Below are 16,225 nucleotides of genomic sequence, written 5' to 3' on the forward strand. Positions count from 1 at the left end.
CGAATGCATAAACAAATGAAGGCAGTATTGAAAGGATTCTTTGGTTAAGCGTTTTCTTCCTTGAAATAGGTTGATACCCTCATAATGATGTATAAAACTCACTGCCAGTGCATCCTGGACAATGCAATTAATGGAAACTTTGAAGAGGTAAGGACGACAAAGAATGCTTTGCTGATCATATTGTGTATACTTTCTTGTCTTGTTCTTTATGAGTTCATGTTAAGGAAGAATCTTAATGTTTATACTTTTTGCTTTATAACTAGATCCAGCATTTCTTATTACACTTTTGGCAAGGAATGCCTGATCACCTTCTTCCCCTGCTTGAAAACCCTGTTATCATTGACATTTTCTGTGTTTGTGACTCAATTCTTTATAAGGTAAGCTCTTTGGGGTGTCTTAAACACAAACCGCATGTTTTCTTTATAAGTATTCTATCTAAATTTTTGCACTGTATGTTCAATAAATTTGTTATTTCTGGCTGGAGAGACAGTATTATTTTTTTCTGATGAGAAACAAGTATTTAATTGTGCATGTGTTATGGTTAAATTTACATTGAAATAAAATCAATCTGTTTACAGTTAATGATTCAAAATATGACATACTCACTAATACATTAAATTTTGTTAATTTTTATTACCTGTTTAAGGTGTTTTCAGAGTGAATAATATGATGGCTTTTTTACCGTCTGTTTCTGGGGGAAAAGCAGAGTTAAACACTCTTATGGGATTAACAACTTAAAAATATTGGAAATCTCTAGGTTTAATGTATTAATGTTCATTTCTGTTCTAAAACCAAATAAGAGTATTCAGATGTCTACAGAAAGATCATGAAGACATTACAAACAAAGATGAACTGGTTGGCCTTCTAGCCAAACATTTATCTGGGAAGAGGGAGAATCTAATTCCCTGACAGTCAGTTCCTTAGTTAGAGCAACAGCAAGGTCGAGGCTGAGGGAGAAAACTGTGTTGCAATCTGGGTACTTTAAAGTGAGTTTGTCTGCACTTACCTGTTCAATTGTCAGAAGGAAAACAAAACCTTTCCTTTTAAAACATAATCTGAGTTTGCAAGAAAACCCAAACTAGAACCCTGTTAAGCATTTAGAAAATAAATCGTCCTAAATTGGTTGCTACTATTAGGTTCTCAGCAGAAGCTAGATGAACTCAGACTGGAAGCAACTTTGCACACCAAGAACTGGTAGGTAGTCTTGAGCCGGAATGGGAGAGCCCATATTTTCATCCTCTGTTAAGTTCTCCCTATCACAGGATAAGAGGATGGAGCAAGTGCAGTATATTCTCTGCCTTTAGTTCAAATTCACGTTGAAGAGGGACAAAGGAGAGTGAGGATTGTCTCATTTTTCTGGGTTGCATTTGAGTATCATTATTTAGAGGGAAAAGGTTTAGTTTGCAGTAACTGATTGCAATGTTTAAGACTTGAAGAAGTAAGCAGAAAAGGGAAATAAGGTGGCTCCAAGAGAGGGTATAAGAAAAGCCCCCGGGTCTCATGCATACACATTTACCACCATCAAAGTAAAGCTCTTTGGAACACCATTCAGTACCTCCAAGAAATACTCCTTTAAAAAATTTTTTCTTTTACATTTATTAATTTTTGAGAGACAGAGAGAGACAGAGTGTGAGCAGGGGAGGGGCAGAGAGAGAGGGAGACACAGAATCAGAAGCAGGCTCCAGGCCCCAAGCTGTCAGCACAGAGCCCGATGTGGGGCTTGAACCCACAAACTGTTGAGATCATGACCTGAGCTGAAGTTGGTTGCTTAACCGACTGAGCCACCCAGGTGCCCCAAGAAATATTCTTAAAGCATATTCTTTCTTTTTTCTTTACAAATGGTCTGTTGTTGTTTTTTTTTTTTTCAGTTCAACACAAAAGTCCTGAGTTTAAGTACCTCTAAATGAATTAAGTTTTTTCTCCTCATAGTGGACCCAGGGAGACACAGTAAGCATTGTAAATAGAGCAATTTACAATTCTCATTGCAGAATGAGTTTCTGGAAGATCTTCATTCCTCTCAGGAGAGTGGTCAACTTTTAGTCCATAAAACAGTACATGATTACCAAGTCCAATTCTTGGTAACTAACATACTGGGCATATACAATACTGTCTTATACACATGGAATACATGTACATTTTTCTGGTAGGCTACATAGGCCTTTGAAGATTAGGGTTTACCCACATTTTGAAATATCTTCTCCTCTTGGTCCTTTTCCTCAGGCTGGACCACTCAGTTTATCAGTCAGCTTAATGGATCTGCATTGCTCATATCCTATTTTGTCCCCTCTTTCTTTATTCTAGTTTTTCTTGAGCTGGGATCAGTCAACACTCTCTAAATTCTTCTTTCTACTAATTCTCAGGTCCTACCCACCTCATCCATGTTTAGGACTCAGTCTAGCCCTTTCTTTCAGTATTCTTTTCTTTTTAATTTTTAATTTAAATTCAAGGTAGTTAACATACATTGTAGTATTGGTTTCAGGAGTAGAACCCAGTGATTCGTCACTTACATAGAACACCCAGTGCTCATCCCAACAAGTGCCCTTCTTAATGCCTATCACCCATTTAGCCCATCTCCCCCATCCACCACCCCTCCAGCAACCCTCAGTTTGTTCTCCATATTTAAGAGTCTCTTATGGTTTGCCTCCCTCTCTGTTTTTATCTTATTTTTCCTTCCCTTCTCCTATGTTCATCTGTTGTGGTTCTTAAATTCCACATATGAGTGAAATCATATGGTATTTGTCTTTTTCTGACTGACTTACTTTGCTTAGCAGAATACACTCTAGTTCCATCCACGTCATTGCAGATGGCAAGATTCCATTTTTTTTTTTTTTGATCACTGAGTAATAGTCCACTGTATATAGATACATATCACATCTTTTTTTATCCAGTCATCAGTCAATGGACATTTGGGCTCTTTCCATAATTTGGCTATTGTTGATAGTGCTGCTATAAACATTGGGGTGCATGTGCCCCTTCAAATCAGCATTTTTGTGTCCTTTGGATAAATACCCAGTAGTGTGATTGCTGGGTCATAGGGTAGTTCTATTGTTAACTTTCTGAGGAGCCTCCATACTGTTTTCCAGAGTGGCTGCACAGTTTGCATTCCCATCAGCAGTGCAGAAGTGTTCCTCTTTGCCCACATCTCTGCCAACATCTTTTGTTTCCTAAGTTGTTAACTTTAGCCATTCTGACATGTGTAAGTGGTATCTCATTGTGGTTTTGACTTGTATTTCTCTGATGATGAGTGATGTTGACCATCTTTTCATTATTCTTTGTGTTCTGATAATTAACTCTCTGGACCCAGGATATTAGTGTTCCTAGGCTAACCTAGGATTGTAATGTTTCTAGATCCCCACCCCTCACCTTTCTTACACATCACCTCACACATACATTCATTTTAGAGATAAAAGTATAACTTCCAGAAATGAGTTAGCATATTATTCTCTAGAAAGCTAGGAATGAAAAGTAATTGACAAATAAGTGTCTTTCGACAAAAATACTAAGTAAGGATTTATGTTAATTCTCTTTTGCTGTGATTAAGGTTCTTACAGATGTACTCATTCCTGCAACAATGCAAGAAATGCCTGAAAGGTAGGTTCAGTCAATAAAATGTGGTAGTTTCTTAATGTAGAATTTAACCCTATCCATTATATTAAAGGAAAACATTAAATAACAATCCGTTTGTTTATAAAGATTACTTTCCCGCTCCTGTCCCTTTGTATTAGTTAGAAGATGTGCCTCAATCCTTATACTCAAACCTCACTGAGCAAAATTGATAGAATAATCTTGAAATCCTTTTAATATGAGAGATGTCCAAGTGAAAAATAAATATTTAAGTGTACTGACCTTTGAAATACTGAGAAGTTCTTCAATAGAAACTGGCTACAGGAAGATAAATGGGGATAATTGATGGAAAATAAACCACAATAATAAAAATTATAAGAAAAATTATTTTATCTTTGTTATTAAAGATTACTTATTAACATTATTATTTATTATTATTGGCCTTAACTGCAAAATCATAAAGTGGCATAATGGAATTACCATCTTCTTTTAACAAAGGAATAAGATCTTAAATAGACTGTATTCCCCATCCTGGGAACATTATACCTTTTGATCCCTTTCATCCATATTGCCCACCAGGACCTGCATCCCCTCTGGTAACTGATGACAGATGGTAACTGGACTATGGTGGTGATGAGCTCACAATGTACACAAATGTCAAATCACTATGTTGTACACATGGAACTAATATAATGTTGTTTGTCGATTATACTTCAATAAAAAAAAAAATCTGAAATTGAAATGGTACCTGAAGATTTTTCACAAAAACTTTCTGATGTGTGAACAATAAAAACTCAAAAATAAAAACGAAAATTTTTCTTTGTAAATAAAGCCTAATGAAAAAATGAAATTTATTTTAGTATTTGAGGCACAAATACACGTAGGATGGACATAGTTGATGCTCAATAAATACATGATGATTGACAAAACAAAGTTTATTTTTGATTTACTTTTTCCTGTAGATCGTTTTATTTATTTATATAATAGTATTGTACAGACCAATAGTTTCTTTTAATTATCAATATGTTATCTTTAAACATCTAATCTGATCTCTGAATTAAGTACACTTAACATTTCTGTGTCACAACAGAATGGTTGTGCTTACTTAGGGGCAGGCATTATTAGTTAATAGTAATAATAGCTGACCTTTATTACTACAACATGGGCTTTGAGACTACATAAATTATTTACTTAATTTTACAACTGCCTGAAGCAGAATATTTATGTATTTATCTCTTAAATATGCAAGTAGTTTATTGTAGAAAACGAAAACATGCATAAATGCATTAAAAAATACTCCTGATCTCTCCACATTAATGCACTGGTTTTTTTCTAAGAATACCTGTAAATATACACATTAATAAAATGGAACCATAGTATACATACTATAATTGCAGTATATAGTGAAAATCTTTCATATCAACAGATATGGATCAACATTATTTTTTAAATTTTTCTTTTTTTCAATTTTTTCTTTCTTTCTTTCTTTCTTTCTTTCTTTCTTTCTTTCTTTCTTCTTTCTTTCTTTCTTTTCAATTCTTTCTTTCTTTCTTCTCTTTCTTTCTTTCTTTCTTTCTTTCTTTCTTTCTTTCTTTCTTTTTATTTCTTTCTTTGTTAGAGAGAGAGAGAGAGAGCAGGGCACCTGTGGCTCAGTCAGTCAAGCATCAGCTTTGGTTCAGGTCATGATCTCACAGTCTGAGTTCAAGCCCCACGTCAGGCTCTGTGCTGACAGCTGGGAGCCTGGAGCCTGCTTTGGATTCTGTGTCTCCCTCTGTCTCTGCCCCTCCCACACTCACACTCTGTCTCTCTTTCTCAAGTAAAAAACAAAAACAAAAACAAAAACAAAAAACATGAGAGAGAGAGAGAGAGATTGAGTGTGAGCAGGGGAGGGGCAGAAGGAGTAGGAGAGAGAGCTTCTTAGGCAGGCTCCATGCCCAGCACAGAGCCCGGTGCTGGGCTTGATCTCCTAACTGCAAGATCCTGACCTCAGCTGAAATCAGGAGTTGGACGCTTAACCAACTGAGCCACCCAGGCACCTCTCAACATTTTCTTTTTAAATGGCTGCATAGCGTCTGAAAAATACTATACTTCATTTAACCAATTTCTTATCATTGAACAGTGGATTTTTTAAAAAACACAACTTGTTAGACTATTCCCCAGTAGCTGTTACAATCCCAAATCCACAAATGAGGAACCTGGCAGCAGAAAGAAGTTAATTTATTTGCCTAAAGTAAGTTAACTAGTTAAAAAACAGTCAGGATTTTAATTGAGCATCTGTTTAACTCCATTTTCTATTCTTTTTCCTGTATTATGTCACTGCTTGCCAATATGTAGCACCATCCCAAATATAAATTTAGATCTTTTTTGTTGCGGTAGAATGTGTAGATTATTGACTGATTTTAAAATTTTTGTGTTTCTGTATAAATGTTTGTGCACACACACAACCAACATTTGCAAGTTTCTATATAGGGTTCTATAGTACATTTTTGATCATGTATCCCACTATCCCACAGTCATATTTGGATTGTAAAAATATATTACTAGACACTAATAGTAAGTACCTGAAATGACATTATGATCCCTATGCAGTATCTCTCAAGAAGTCATTATATGCAAAATCAAGTACATACTTACATTTACCCAGAAATATTTTATCAAAAATGACTGAACCATGAGTTAATATTAACAATAAGGTATTATTTATTGATTACTCTCTGCATGCCACATTTGACCAGAGAAATCTCCATGAGTTATTTTATGTAGTCCTAGTAATAATCCTGTGACATAGATACTAATCGTGTTCCCATTTAATAGATGAAGCCAGAACTTGAGGACATTGAGTATTTTGACCAAGGTGATAAATGGCAGACCTAGGCTGAATCCATCAGACTTCAAAGTCATGTTCTTGGAATCACAGAATAATAGCATACCTCCATTAAACTACATTTATTTAATGCATTTTGAACAATTTAGCATTTAATACATAAGTCTTTTTGTGTGTGTAGCTTATTAGCAGATATAAGAAATTTTGCCAAAAATTGGGAACAGTGGGTTGTTTCATCTTTGGAAAACTTGCCAGAAGCTCTAACTGACAAGAAGATACCTATCGTGCGAAGATTTGTATCTTCTCTGAAACGGCAAACATCTTTCTTACACCTTGCTCAGGTATGTTGGTATTTGAGTCACCAGATTAAAAAAAAAAACCCTCTGGTAGCAAAGAGCAAGAAATTTTCAGAGATTGAAGACTAAGTAGACAGTTAAATGTAATGTGAGACCCCAGAGTGAATGCTAGAATAGAAAAAGGACATTAGTGGGAAAACTGATGGAAATTTGAATTATGTCTGTAGTCTATCTACCAGTGTTATACCAATGTTAATTTCCTGATTTGGGCAATAAACAATGGTTAGATAAGGTGATAACAATAGGAGAAGGGGGATAGGGAGAATATGGAAATATTCTGCACTATCTTTCCTCCTTTTCTGTAAATTTAATATTTTCAAAATAAAAAGTAAAAAAATACAAAATTTCTGAGTGCAATGTAAAATGCAAAGTAGTTCTTTGCATTATGAATCCAGTTAATAAAAATTAAGGTTGTGGGGAATGAGCCCATGTAATATTTTATGTGAAACCCACAAACAACACATTTTAAACTACTAATTTGGATCTCTCAAATAGGAAGAAAAAAGTAATTCTTAAATTAGGATTACAGGTTTGTATATTGTTAAAAATATATATTTCCCCTCCTCTCAAATGATTGTTTGCTTTGTGGAAGTTTTTAGCCCCCTAAATTTTAAAAGACTTGATTGGGCTAGTTCTAGATAAGAAGCATAACATTGTAAAATCCTTCTTGTATGACTGTGAATTAAAAAATTCATTTTCTAGTTCCAAAAATAGTTTTTAAAGCTTTAACAGAGATGATCATGAGTCTCAGCTATTGCTTTTAGTTTTAAAATAAAGCATTTGTGATACTTTTGTCTCAAGGAACTTTTTCTCTAGAAGCCAAAACTTTTCTTTAGATAGACTCTTGATAATATAGTTTAGTGTCTTTTTTACTTTCTTTATGCAGATTGCCAGACCAGCTCTCTTCGACCAGCATGTTGTGAATTCTATGGTATCTGATATTGAAAAGGTTGACTTGAATAGTATTGGATCGCAGGCCCTTCTCACCATTTCTGGCAGCACAGACACTGAATCAGATATCTACACTGAACGTAAGTCTTCTTCCTGTTTAGAGCTGGGTCTGTCAACTCCTTGGCACAAGTGACATCTTGGTTTCGGCTCAGGTCATGATCGCCTGGTTCGTGAGTTTGAGCTCCACATCAGGCTCTGTGCTGACAGTGTGGAGCCTGCTTGGGATTGTCTCTCTCCCTCTTTTTCTGTCTCTCTATACTGTCTCTCTCTCTCTCTCTCTCTCTCTCTTTGTCTGTCTCTAATAAACAAACATTAAAAAATTTTTTTAAAAGAAATAACCAAAAAAGTAAAAAATAAACGAAAGAAAAAAAGAAATAACTTGGCAATAATGAACATGTTTTTGAGTGTTGTGAGCTCTCTTCCAACTTTATATGCATACACATTTCCGTGTGTTTTACACTCTTAGCATCATATGGTATATGATGCATATCAAAATGATGTCTCAATATAATACTGTTTTTCAAAGCAGAAATTACCTGCGCAGGTTTGGACAATCTGACAGAGTTAGCAAGCTAATATGTGTGACTAGACTACCAGGTTCTATTTTCAAGGGACAGCAATCCACTATTTCCCCATCCTCTCTCTCCAAAAAGACAAAGTGTAGCCTCCGATAGGCTGTTGCACAAGTGATAGGCTGCTCTCTGGGGTGGTCCAACATCAGCCCTGCTTTCTGTTTCCTAGTATAAAATTGTATTACCCTTTGGGGTTCAGTAAACTTCAAATTCTTTAATAAACAGTAGTTCTAAATGGCCCCTTTAACTTTTATAAGATGAAAGATTATTCATGTAGGTGGTTCAGTTCCACAGTGCAGAGTTTAATTTTGGCTAAAGATAAAAGTAGTTCAGAAAGCAGGAAATCAACAAGTTTAGCTTATTTCATTCATCAGCTTTCAATGAAGCTGTTGCATTTAATGAAAGCTTTGGACTCAGAATGAATAATCAACTATACTGACAACTTACTCTTCCCCAGTATATACATGCTTATATAATACATAAGCCTATATTTCAATATGTGCCAAAATACATACACTTATTATTAAAATGTTGAAGAGTAAAAACTAAGGATTTTTTGCTCCTTGTTCTCAGGATATGAAATAATTTCTTTAACACATTTAATTTATTCTGTCTTTCCCTTTTATGCTACAAAATTCTTAAATGATTCCTAGTTTTAGGTTTTCTCTTGAGTTCAAAGTAGAGTAATATTCTGCTTTCTTTTTTCATTTTAGATGATTCTATCACAGTGTTCCAAGAACTGAAAGATCTTCTTAAGAAGAATGCCACCGTGGAGGCTTTTATTGAATGGTTGGATACCGTGGTAGAGCAGAGAGTTATTAAGGTATTTTTCAATGACAGATTCAGAAAATAAAATTTTTCTTAGTAGTAAATGCTAAACTGGTAATTCCTTGAATGGTGGGGGAGGGGTGATAGTCTGTGTGTAAAAATGCCTTGAAAAGCTCTTGAAGACTTGCAAATAAGGTGGCCCAAATATCAAAATTCGGAATAGACCAGATTTGAGAGTGTTGGGCATAGATTCAATTCTATTCATCATTTCTTGACAAAGAACTACAAGACACTATGCATTCCCTGTCAGTCAGTACAGTTACAGCTGAGTAACATAGGTGGTGAAAGATAAAAGCCGAAAAGATCTGGGGCGCCTGGGTGGCTCAGTCGGTTAAGTGTCCAACTTTGGCTCAGGTCATGATCTCACCGCTCATGAGTTCGAGCCCCACATCGAGCCCCGCATCGAGCCCCACATCGAGCCCCGCATCAGGCTCTGTGCTGACCTCTCTGAACCTGGAGCCTGCTTTGGATTCTCTGTCTCCCTCTCTCTCTCTCTGCCCCTCCCCTGCTCACCTTTCTGTCTCTCAAAAATAAGTAAACATTAAAAAAAATTTTTTTAAAGCTGAAAAGATCTGACCCTTCTCTAAAAAGCAAATTTTCATAAATGCTGACAGAAAATGTGGTTTTAAGTATTTGCATTTTTAAATTCTGGGAGTGCAGTATTTTGTATTTTCTGTGTTTTTTCAACTCTTTCAGTTAACCTGCAAGTCAATCCATCATGAAACAAGGCAATATAAGAGCAAATAGATCCATCACTAGTTGGTGTTAGCCATTCTGTATCAAGGAAACTGGTTATATTGTAGGGACTTTTCTTTTCCTCCTGGAAGGAAAACAGATTATCATTCAGGACCAGAGAAGTCAGAGTTAATCATTCACAGAAATATATAACCCTTCTTTCACACTTCACCTTCTGTTCTTTTTAAAGTTCTGTCAAAGGAAAATGAAGAGATGAAGTATTTTGTAAATTATTTCATTGTGTTGTCTGATTCTGCTAGGTAACAAAACCATACAGAATAAAGATCTATCAACCTTAAAAATCACAGCAAAGACAGACTAAAATTAAAATCCCTGGACAGATCATTATATCTGACAAAATAAATTGCGTGTCATGCCATCTGTCCATTTGTCAGAAAGCTTATCAACCTCTTGATTTTATGCAGGATGCATGTAGTAATGAGATGACAGATTTTATAGTTTCATTTTGTTCCTTTACTTGTAGACCAGCAAACAAAATGGAAGATCATTAAAGAAGAGGGCTCAAGACTTTCTGCTCAAGTGGAGTTTTTTTGGTGCTCGAGTAATGCATAACCTCACCTTGAACAATGCATCCAGTTTTGGTATCCTAAGTGCTTTATAAAGCTCTTCCTATCTGAATACATAATTCACTTTCCAGTCACATTTCCTATCAGTTTTTAAACGTGTCGCACTGTTACTGCTCAAACCTGACTGTCGAGCCATAGAGAATGGTAGGTAGGAGCCTGGGTTTTGGAGTCAGACCGCATGCAGAGTTAAATCCTAACACTGCTTCTCTCTGGCTTGGGTTTTTACCCCCTGCTCCAAGTTGGTCGAAGAGGATGAATATCCCTCTTGCTGGGTTGTATTGGCACTTTAGTGAGACAATATATATAAAAACACAGTCTAGTACCCGGTGAACACTTCTAGAATGGCAGCTATTATCATTACATCCCATCAGTGCTTGGATAATTTTTTTTTTGTTAGACAGGCAAGTAAACAGTAATTAGTACATGATTTTCCAAAGGCACCAACTGCAATATGGCAAATTTTTGCATCTTTTTCAGGAACTGCATAGCTGCAGTCAAAGAGCAGCTGAGAAGACATGCTTTCATATGTTTCTGAAACCTCTTTCCTGATTGATTTGACTTGTGAAACAAACTGAGTCAAGTTAGCTCTTTTAAAAATTGAATATCTTCCTTTTTCTAAAATTTCTGGGATTCTTAGTTTGCAGCTATAATGCTGTCTTGTGGACAGTACTCCTGCATTTAGCTTTCCAAGAAATCTTTACATTATAAAATAGGTTACAGTTTACTAAGTTGTTTTTATTTAATCCTCAGTGGAATTAGATAAAATCAGTGAACTTGTATTGAAGGATGAACAAAATGTATTGAGCCTATTATTTGAAATATCTTGGTTTTGTGTGAGGTTTCTTAAAACATACCACACTGAAGCCTGACTTTATTATGAAAACAGACTTTTGTTGGGAAATCTCTTCAAAGAAGTTTAAGGTTTTCCAAGACAACTTCCAAATGAAAATAACTCTCTTGGTTTTTTGAAACCAAAGGGAACTTTGTTTCAGGCTAGAAAGACATCTTACTTGATACTTTTTTTCAGACCCATGGTGGCCATTGTCTAATTATTTAGTACAAAGTCAACAGAAATACAGCAGAGTAGAGCTCATTCTCCTCAGGTTAAAGCTTATCACACTCCAATGTGTGCCCTCTTAAAGCATAAAGCATGTCTCACTTTCATCCGTATTTTCCTTTGATGTAATTAGCAGCCAAAGAGCTGGCAGGACAGTATACACAGTGAGCTGGGCAGGCGGTACACAGAAAGATTAGAGACCCAAGTTAAGCATGTTGGTCTTAGCAGGTCATTTAAAGTCCAACAAGTATTTGTTTATTTCAGTTGCTCCTTGTAAAGTGTTGTGAGATGGTCACAAAGATAACTCGACTTCTCTCTTTCTCTTTCCTTCTCCTTCTCTCCCTCCTTTCATCTCACATTGTCCTCTCCCTCTTCCCATCCACAAACAAGGTTCTTTCCATTTGATCCGAATGCTTCTTGATGAATACATTCTCCTTGCCATGGAGACCCAGTTCAATAATGACAAAGAGCAGGAGTTACAGAATTTATTGGACAAGTATATGAAGAATTCAGGTAATTTAAAATGTATACTTTGTTTTATGTATTTCTGTATTTAAACCCAAGTTCGAGAATTTGTAAGCACATGTTGTGTGGGGCTATAACAGTCTCAGAGTTTTTTCCCCAGGCGTGTTACCACTAACACAGTATATTAACACCATGGGAGCACTATTTTTTCTCTCCACCATTTATACTTAGAGTAGTCAGAGGAATTTACTGGAAGTTCTAAAGGATATGAAATCAATTAAGGTAGCTAGGTGATTAAAATAAAAAAAATAATCAGAATTAAAGACAACACCTGTGGTACACACCTTATAAATGGTGTAGAAAGAAGTTCTATGGGAGCTTAAAGAAGAAAGAGAGCATGTCCATTTGGGATGTGATGACTTGCATTTTGACGACTGTCCACTCCCGGGGCGGGGGCGGGGTGGTGGTTGGCGCCCTTCAGAACACGCCTCACACTCACAAAGGTACAGGTAGCAACAACAGCAAAAATCCAGCACCACTGCCAAGACCAGAGATCTGCCAGCCTTGTTTCCCATGGCACATATTTCCCCGGAGTTTCCAGATTTATGACATGACCCTAAAGCGTTTTCAGTTTCCTTTTCTTGGGCTTATATACTAGGAATATGAGAATGACGTTAGCTTTCCTGTTAAGAAAAAAAAATCTTTCCAGATGCAAGTAAAGCTGCCTTCACTGCTTCTCCGAGTTCTTGCTTTCTGGCCAACCGTAATAAAGGGAGCACTGTTTCCAGTGACACTGTGAAGAATGAAAGCCATGTGGAAACACCCTATCTTCCTCTATCATCCAGTCATCCTGGAGGCTTACCCTCTGCTCTACACCCATTTCCTGCTGGGAATACAGACACCATGCCGCTCACAGGTACACTGGGAAACATTTGGGCTTCAGTGCATCTCACAGGAGCCTATTCCTGTGTGTTCTTCAAAACTGGTGACCTTCAGGCATTCAAAGAGTAAACAAGACTTGTCTTACCTAACTTGCATGAAAGCTTTGTAAAGTTTCTGTGATTTTCAACATTTTTCATTCACATTTTTATCAATGCCATTATTAACATAGGTACCACACTGTGACATGCTCTCTCAGTTATATCAGAAATACGAATAGTTATCTTCATTAAGTGGAAGAAAAAATTAGATTAGGTACACATAAAATCCTGAAGATGCTTTGGGAGTCAAAAAACTGGGCCTCTTATTTGTTTTTGGCTTTTGAGGAGACTATTTCTCCTCCATTAAAAAGTAGATTTGGCCATTTTAGAAAACCATTATAATAATTTTCATCTTTGGTCTAGCATCCCCTTTGTATCAGTCCAAATGTTAAGTGGCTGGAACTCACTACTAGATGATATTTTACGTCTGCTTCTTGCATTATGTCTTTTCTGAAATATATAACTTCATTGGACACACAGAATTTTAAACCTGGGAGGGCCTTATAGTTCAGGGGCCCAATTCCACCAGTGGAAAATCAAACACCCTCAGAGTGGGTGGCATTCATAACTCGTTGTTGATCAGGGGTGTTTGCATGATGTTTTGAATTGGCTTGCTTTGAAGCCATGGGCATTTTGACACTATTGCCTTTTTCTGTTATCCTAAAAATCAAACCATTTAACATTCAGTTTGTTTTTTTAATTATGGGAAATTGTGAAGAGCAGATCCCTTGACTTTCCCAAGCTTGAGCTCTAACCATCTTCATACCCATGGAAGCATGAAACCATCGCAGACTTTTGTTCATAGTGACTAACTTCAAAACACTTCACTATTATTGTTTCTCGGCCTTTTGGCCATGATCAAGTGTAAAACACTTCAGTATTGTGAAATATACATGTATTGTGATGGTGTCTTTTATTTATTTGTTTGTTTATTTTTTTGTGATGGTATCTTTTAAACCTAGGTTTTTAATGTTCCCCAGTTCTGTAATTTTTAGAGAGTAAGAATGAACCATTTTTTTAAAAAAGCATATTGATAAATCTTTTGAATAATTTTTAAAGATATGCATCCATCTATTTTTATATGCCACTTGTGAAGGCTCTGGTAATTTTTTCCAGGTCAAATGGACCTTTCCCAGAACACTGGTCATCTGATGACACCACCCATTTCTCCAGCCATGGCGAGCCGAGGAAGCGTCATTAACCAGGGACCAATGGCAGGAAGACCTCAAAGTGTGGGCCCAGTCTTGTCAGCTCCACCCCACTGCTCAACATTCCCAGAGCCCATTTATCCAACTCATCCTCAAACCAGCCATGACTTTTATGGGACCAACTCTAACTATCAGACTGTGTTTAGGGCACAGCCTCACCCCCCATCAGGAGTCTATCCTCATCGCCCAGAGCATGGTCGATGCATGGCCTGGAGTGAACAGCAGCTTTCTAGAGACTTCTTCAGTGGCAGCTGTGCTGGGTCTCCATATAATTCTCGACCACCTTCCAGCTACGGACCATCCTCACACAGCCAAGATTCACACAGTATGCAGTTTTTAAATACAGGAAGCTTCAATTTCCTGAGCAATGCGGGCGCTGCCAGCTGCCAAGGAACAACATTGCCTCCTAATTCACCGAATGGTATTGAAATTTTTTTTTTTTTAATTTTTTTTTTCAACGTTTATTTATTTTTGGGACAGAGAGAGACAGAGCATGAACGGGGGAGGGGCAGAGAGAGAGGGAGACACAGAATCGGAAACAGGCTCCAGGCTCCGAGCCATCAGCCCAGAGCCTGACGCGGGGCTCGAACTCCCGGACCGCGAGATCGTGACCTGGCTGAAGTCGGACGCTTAACCGACTGCGCCACCCAGGCGCCCCAAAATTTTTAAAGAATTTTTCCTGGCTTTTGAGATGGCAGTAAGACAAAATCAGACATTGAATTGAGCTCCACCTCTCTGAGTAGTATGCCATCCCACGTAAAGTTTCCAAAGATCATGGAATCTTAGACACTTGGAGCTAATTTCTTCCAGATACAATTCTTGTGGTTTTTTTTTTTTAAGTTGCCCTTTTAAATGCCACAAATGATGAAAAAAATACTATGTCAAACTGTGTGTTTGAGATCTCCCTTAATAAGCCCAAAAGAAGAATGTTCTGTCCATTTTATTTGTAGTAAATAATGTTTCTTCCAGAGAACTAGCAGCAGATCATACAGATTAGGACAGAAACTGTGCCCCCTATTAGTCTGATAAAACACTTAAAGTTTAGGGAGTTGGAAAGGTCTGTGGACTTCTTTCTTCAGCCACCAATGTGGGTTCTGTGTCCTCTCTTCTAGATGTAGACCAGTCCTTCTCCCAGTAACATAAATCTGTAGATAAAATTGGTATTTGACAAGTAGTGTAATCTTTGTGAGAAGTTAGTAGTGCTTTTTTTCTTTATAGGAAGATCTTGTTAATTTAGATGAGGAAAATATGAGAGAGATGTAGTCTTACATCTGAAAATTAATAATAGGATAACTCCTTTGTATTTTTTTAAAAACAAAAAAACCCCAGCAGAGTGAAGCGTATCCTTATACAAGCACAAATCCAACTCTATAGTAAAGATGGATGTGAATGTAATATTTATAATATGGCATCTTTAGGCCCCTCCCTATTATCTTGTCCTTTTTTTCATTCCTGGAATATTCTTTGTAGTACGTTAACAATACATTCCTGACTTTTTCTGTTGTAGGATACTATGGAAGCAACATAAACTACCCAGAGTCTCACAGACTCGGATCGATGGTGAACCAACATGTTTCTGTCATCAGCAGTGTTCGCTCACTGCCTCCCTACAGTGACATCCACGATCCACTTAACATTTTAGATGACAATAGTAGAAAGCAGACCAGCTCATTTTACGCAGACACATCACCATCAGTTGCGTGTCGAACTCCAGTAGTAGGTAAATTATTTTAGTAGTTCTTGAAAACATTTTAAAAGGCTGCTGACCTCAGGTAGGTAGTCTTCCTTTGGAGGGTGACTATTGAGGTAAACCTGGAGGTCATATTCCTACAAGTGATTCATCACTTTGGATCGAAAGTCATATTTTTGTGTCTGTTGGTAACAGTCTCCCCTTTTTCAGTCTGTTGGTCACTCTGCAACCCACTGCTAAATCTCTTATTCTTTCAAAAAAATAGCTGGCACCTACTATGTATGCAAAACATGAATATAATCTGTCAAATGCAGTCTAAAAGACTTTTTTTTGTTTTTTTTTAACGTTTATTTATTTTTGAGACAGAGAGAGACAGAGCATGAACGGGGGAGGGTCAGAGAGAGAGGG

At 36.9% G+C, this 16,225-nt stretch overlaps 1 protein-coding gene across 1 annotated transcript in view; it reads left to right on the forward strand.

Annotated features, from left to right (window-relative positions):
- The window catches only part of RFX6 (regulatory factor X6), a 55,938-nt gene that overhangs the window by 37,051 nt on the left and 2,662 nt on the right, over positions 1 to 16,225 (forward strand). The window contains exons 8-18 of the mRNA XM_025925737.2: positions 70 to 147; positions 264 to 377; positions 3,542 to 3,591; positions 6,570 to 6,729; positions 7,631 to 7,775; positions 8,981 to 9,090; positions 10,315 to 10,432; positions 11,865 to 11,987; positions 12,649 to 12,855; positions 14,036 to 14,548; positions 15,635 to 15,847. Of these exons, the coding sequence (XP_025781522.1) occupies positions 70 to 147; positions 264 to 377; positions 3,542 to 3,591; positions 6,570 to 6,729; positions 7,631 to 7,775; positions 8,981 to 9,090; positions 10,315 to 10,432; positions 11,865 to 11,987; positions 12,649 to 12,855; positions 14,036 to 14,548; positions 15,635 to 15,847 (1,831 nt within the window). The remainder of the gene's footprint in view (positions 1 to 69; positions 148 to 263; positions 378 to 3,541; positions 3,592 to 6,569; positions 6,730 to 7,630; positions 7,776 to 8,980; positions 9,091 to 10,314; positions 10,433 to 11,864; positions 11,988 to 12,648; positions 12,856 to 14,035; positions 14,549 to 15,634; positions 15,848 to 16,225) is intronic.

This window comes from Puma concolor, chromosome B2 (genome assembly GCF_028749965.1).
Source record: "Puma concolor isolate L17-30 chromosome B2, mPumCon1.1.hap2, whole genome shotgun sequence".
NCBI classification, from domain to species: domain Eukaryota; kingdom Metazoa; phylum Chordata; class Mammalia; order Carnivora; family Felidae; genus Puma; species Puma concolor.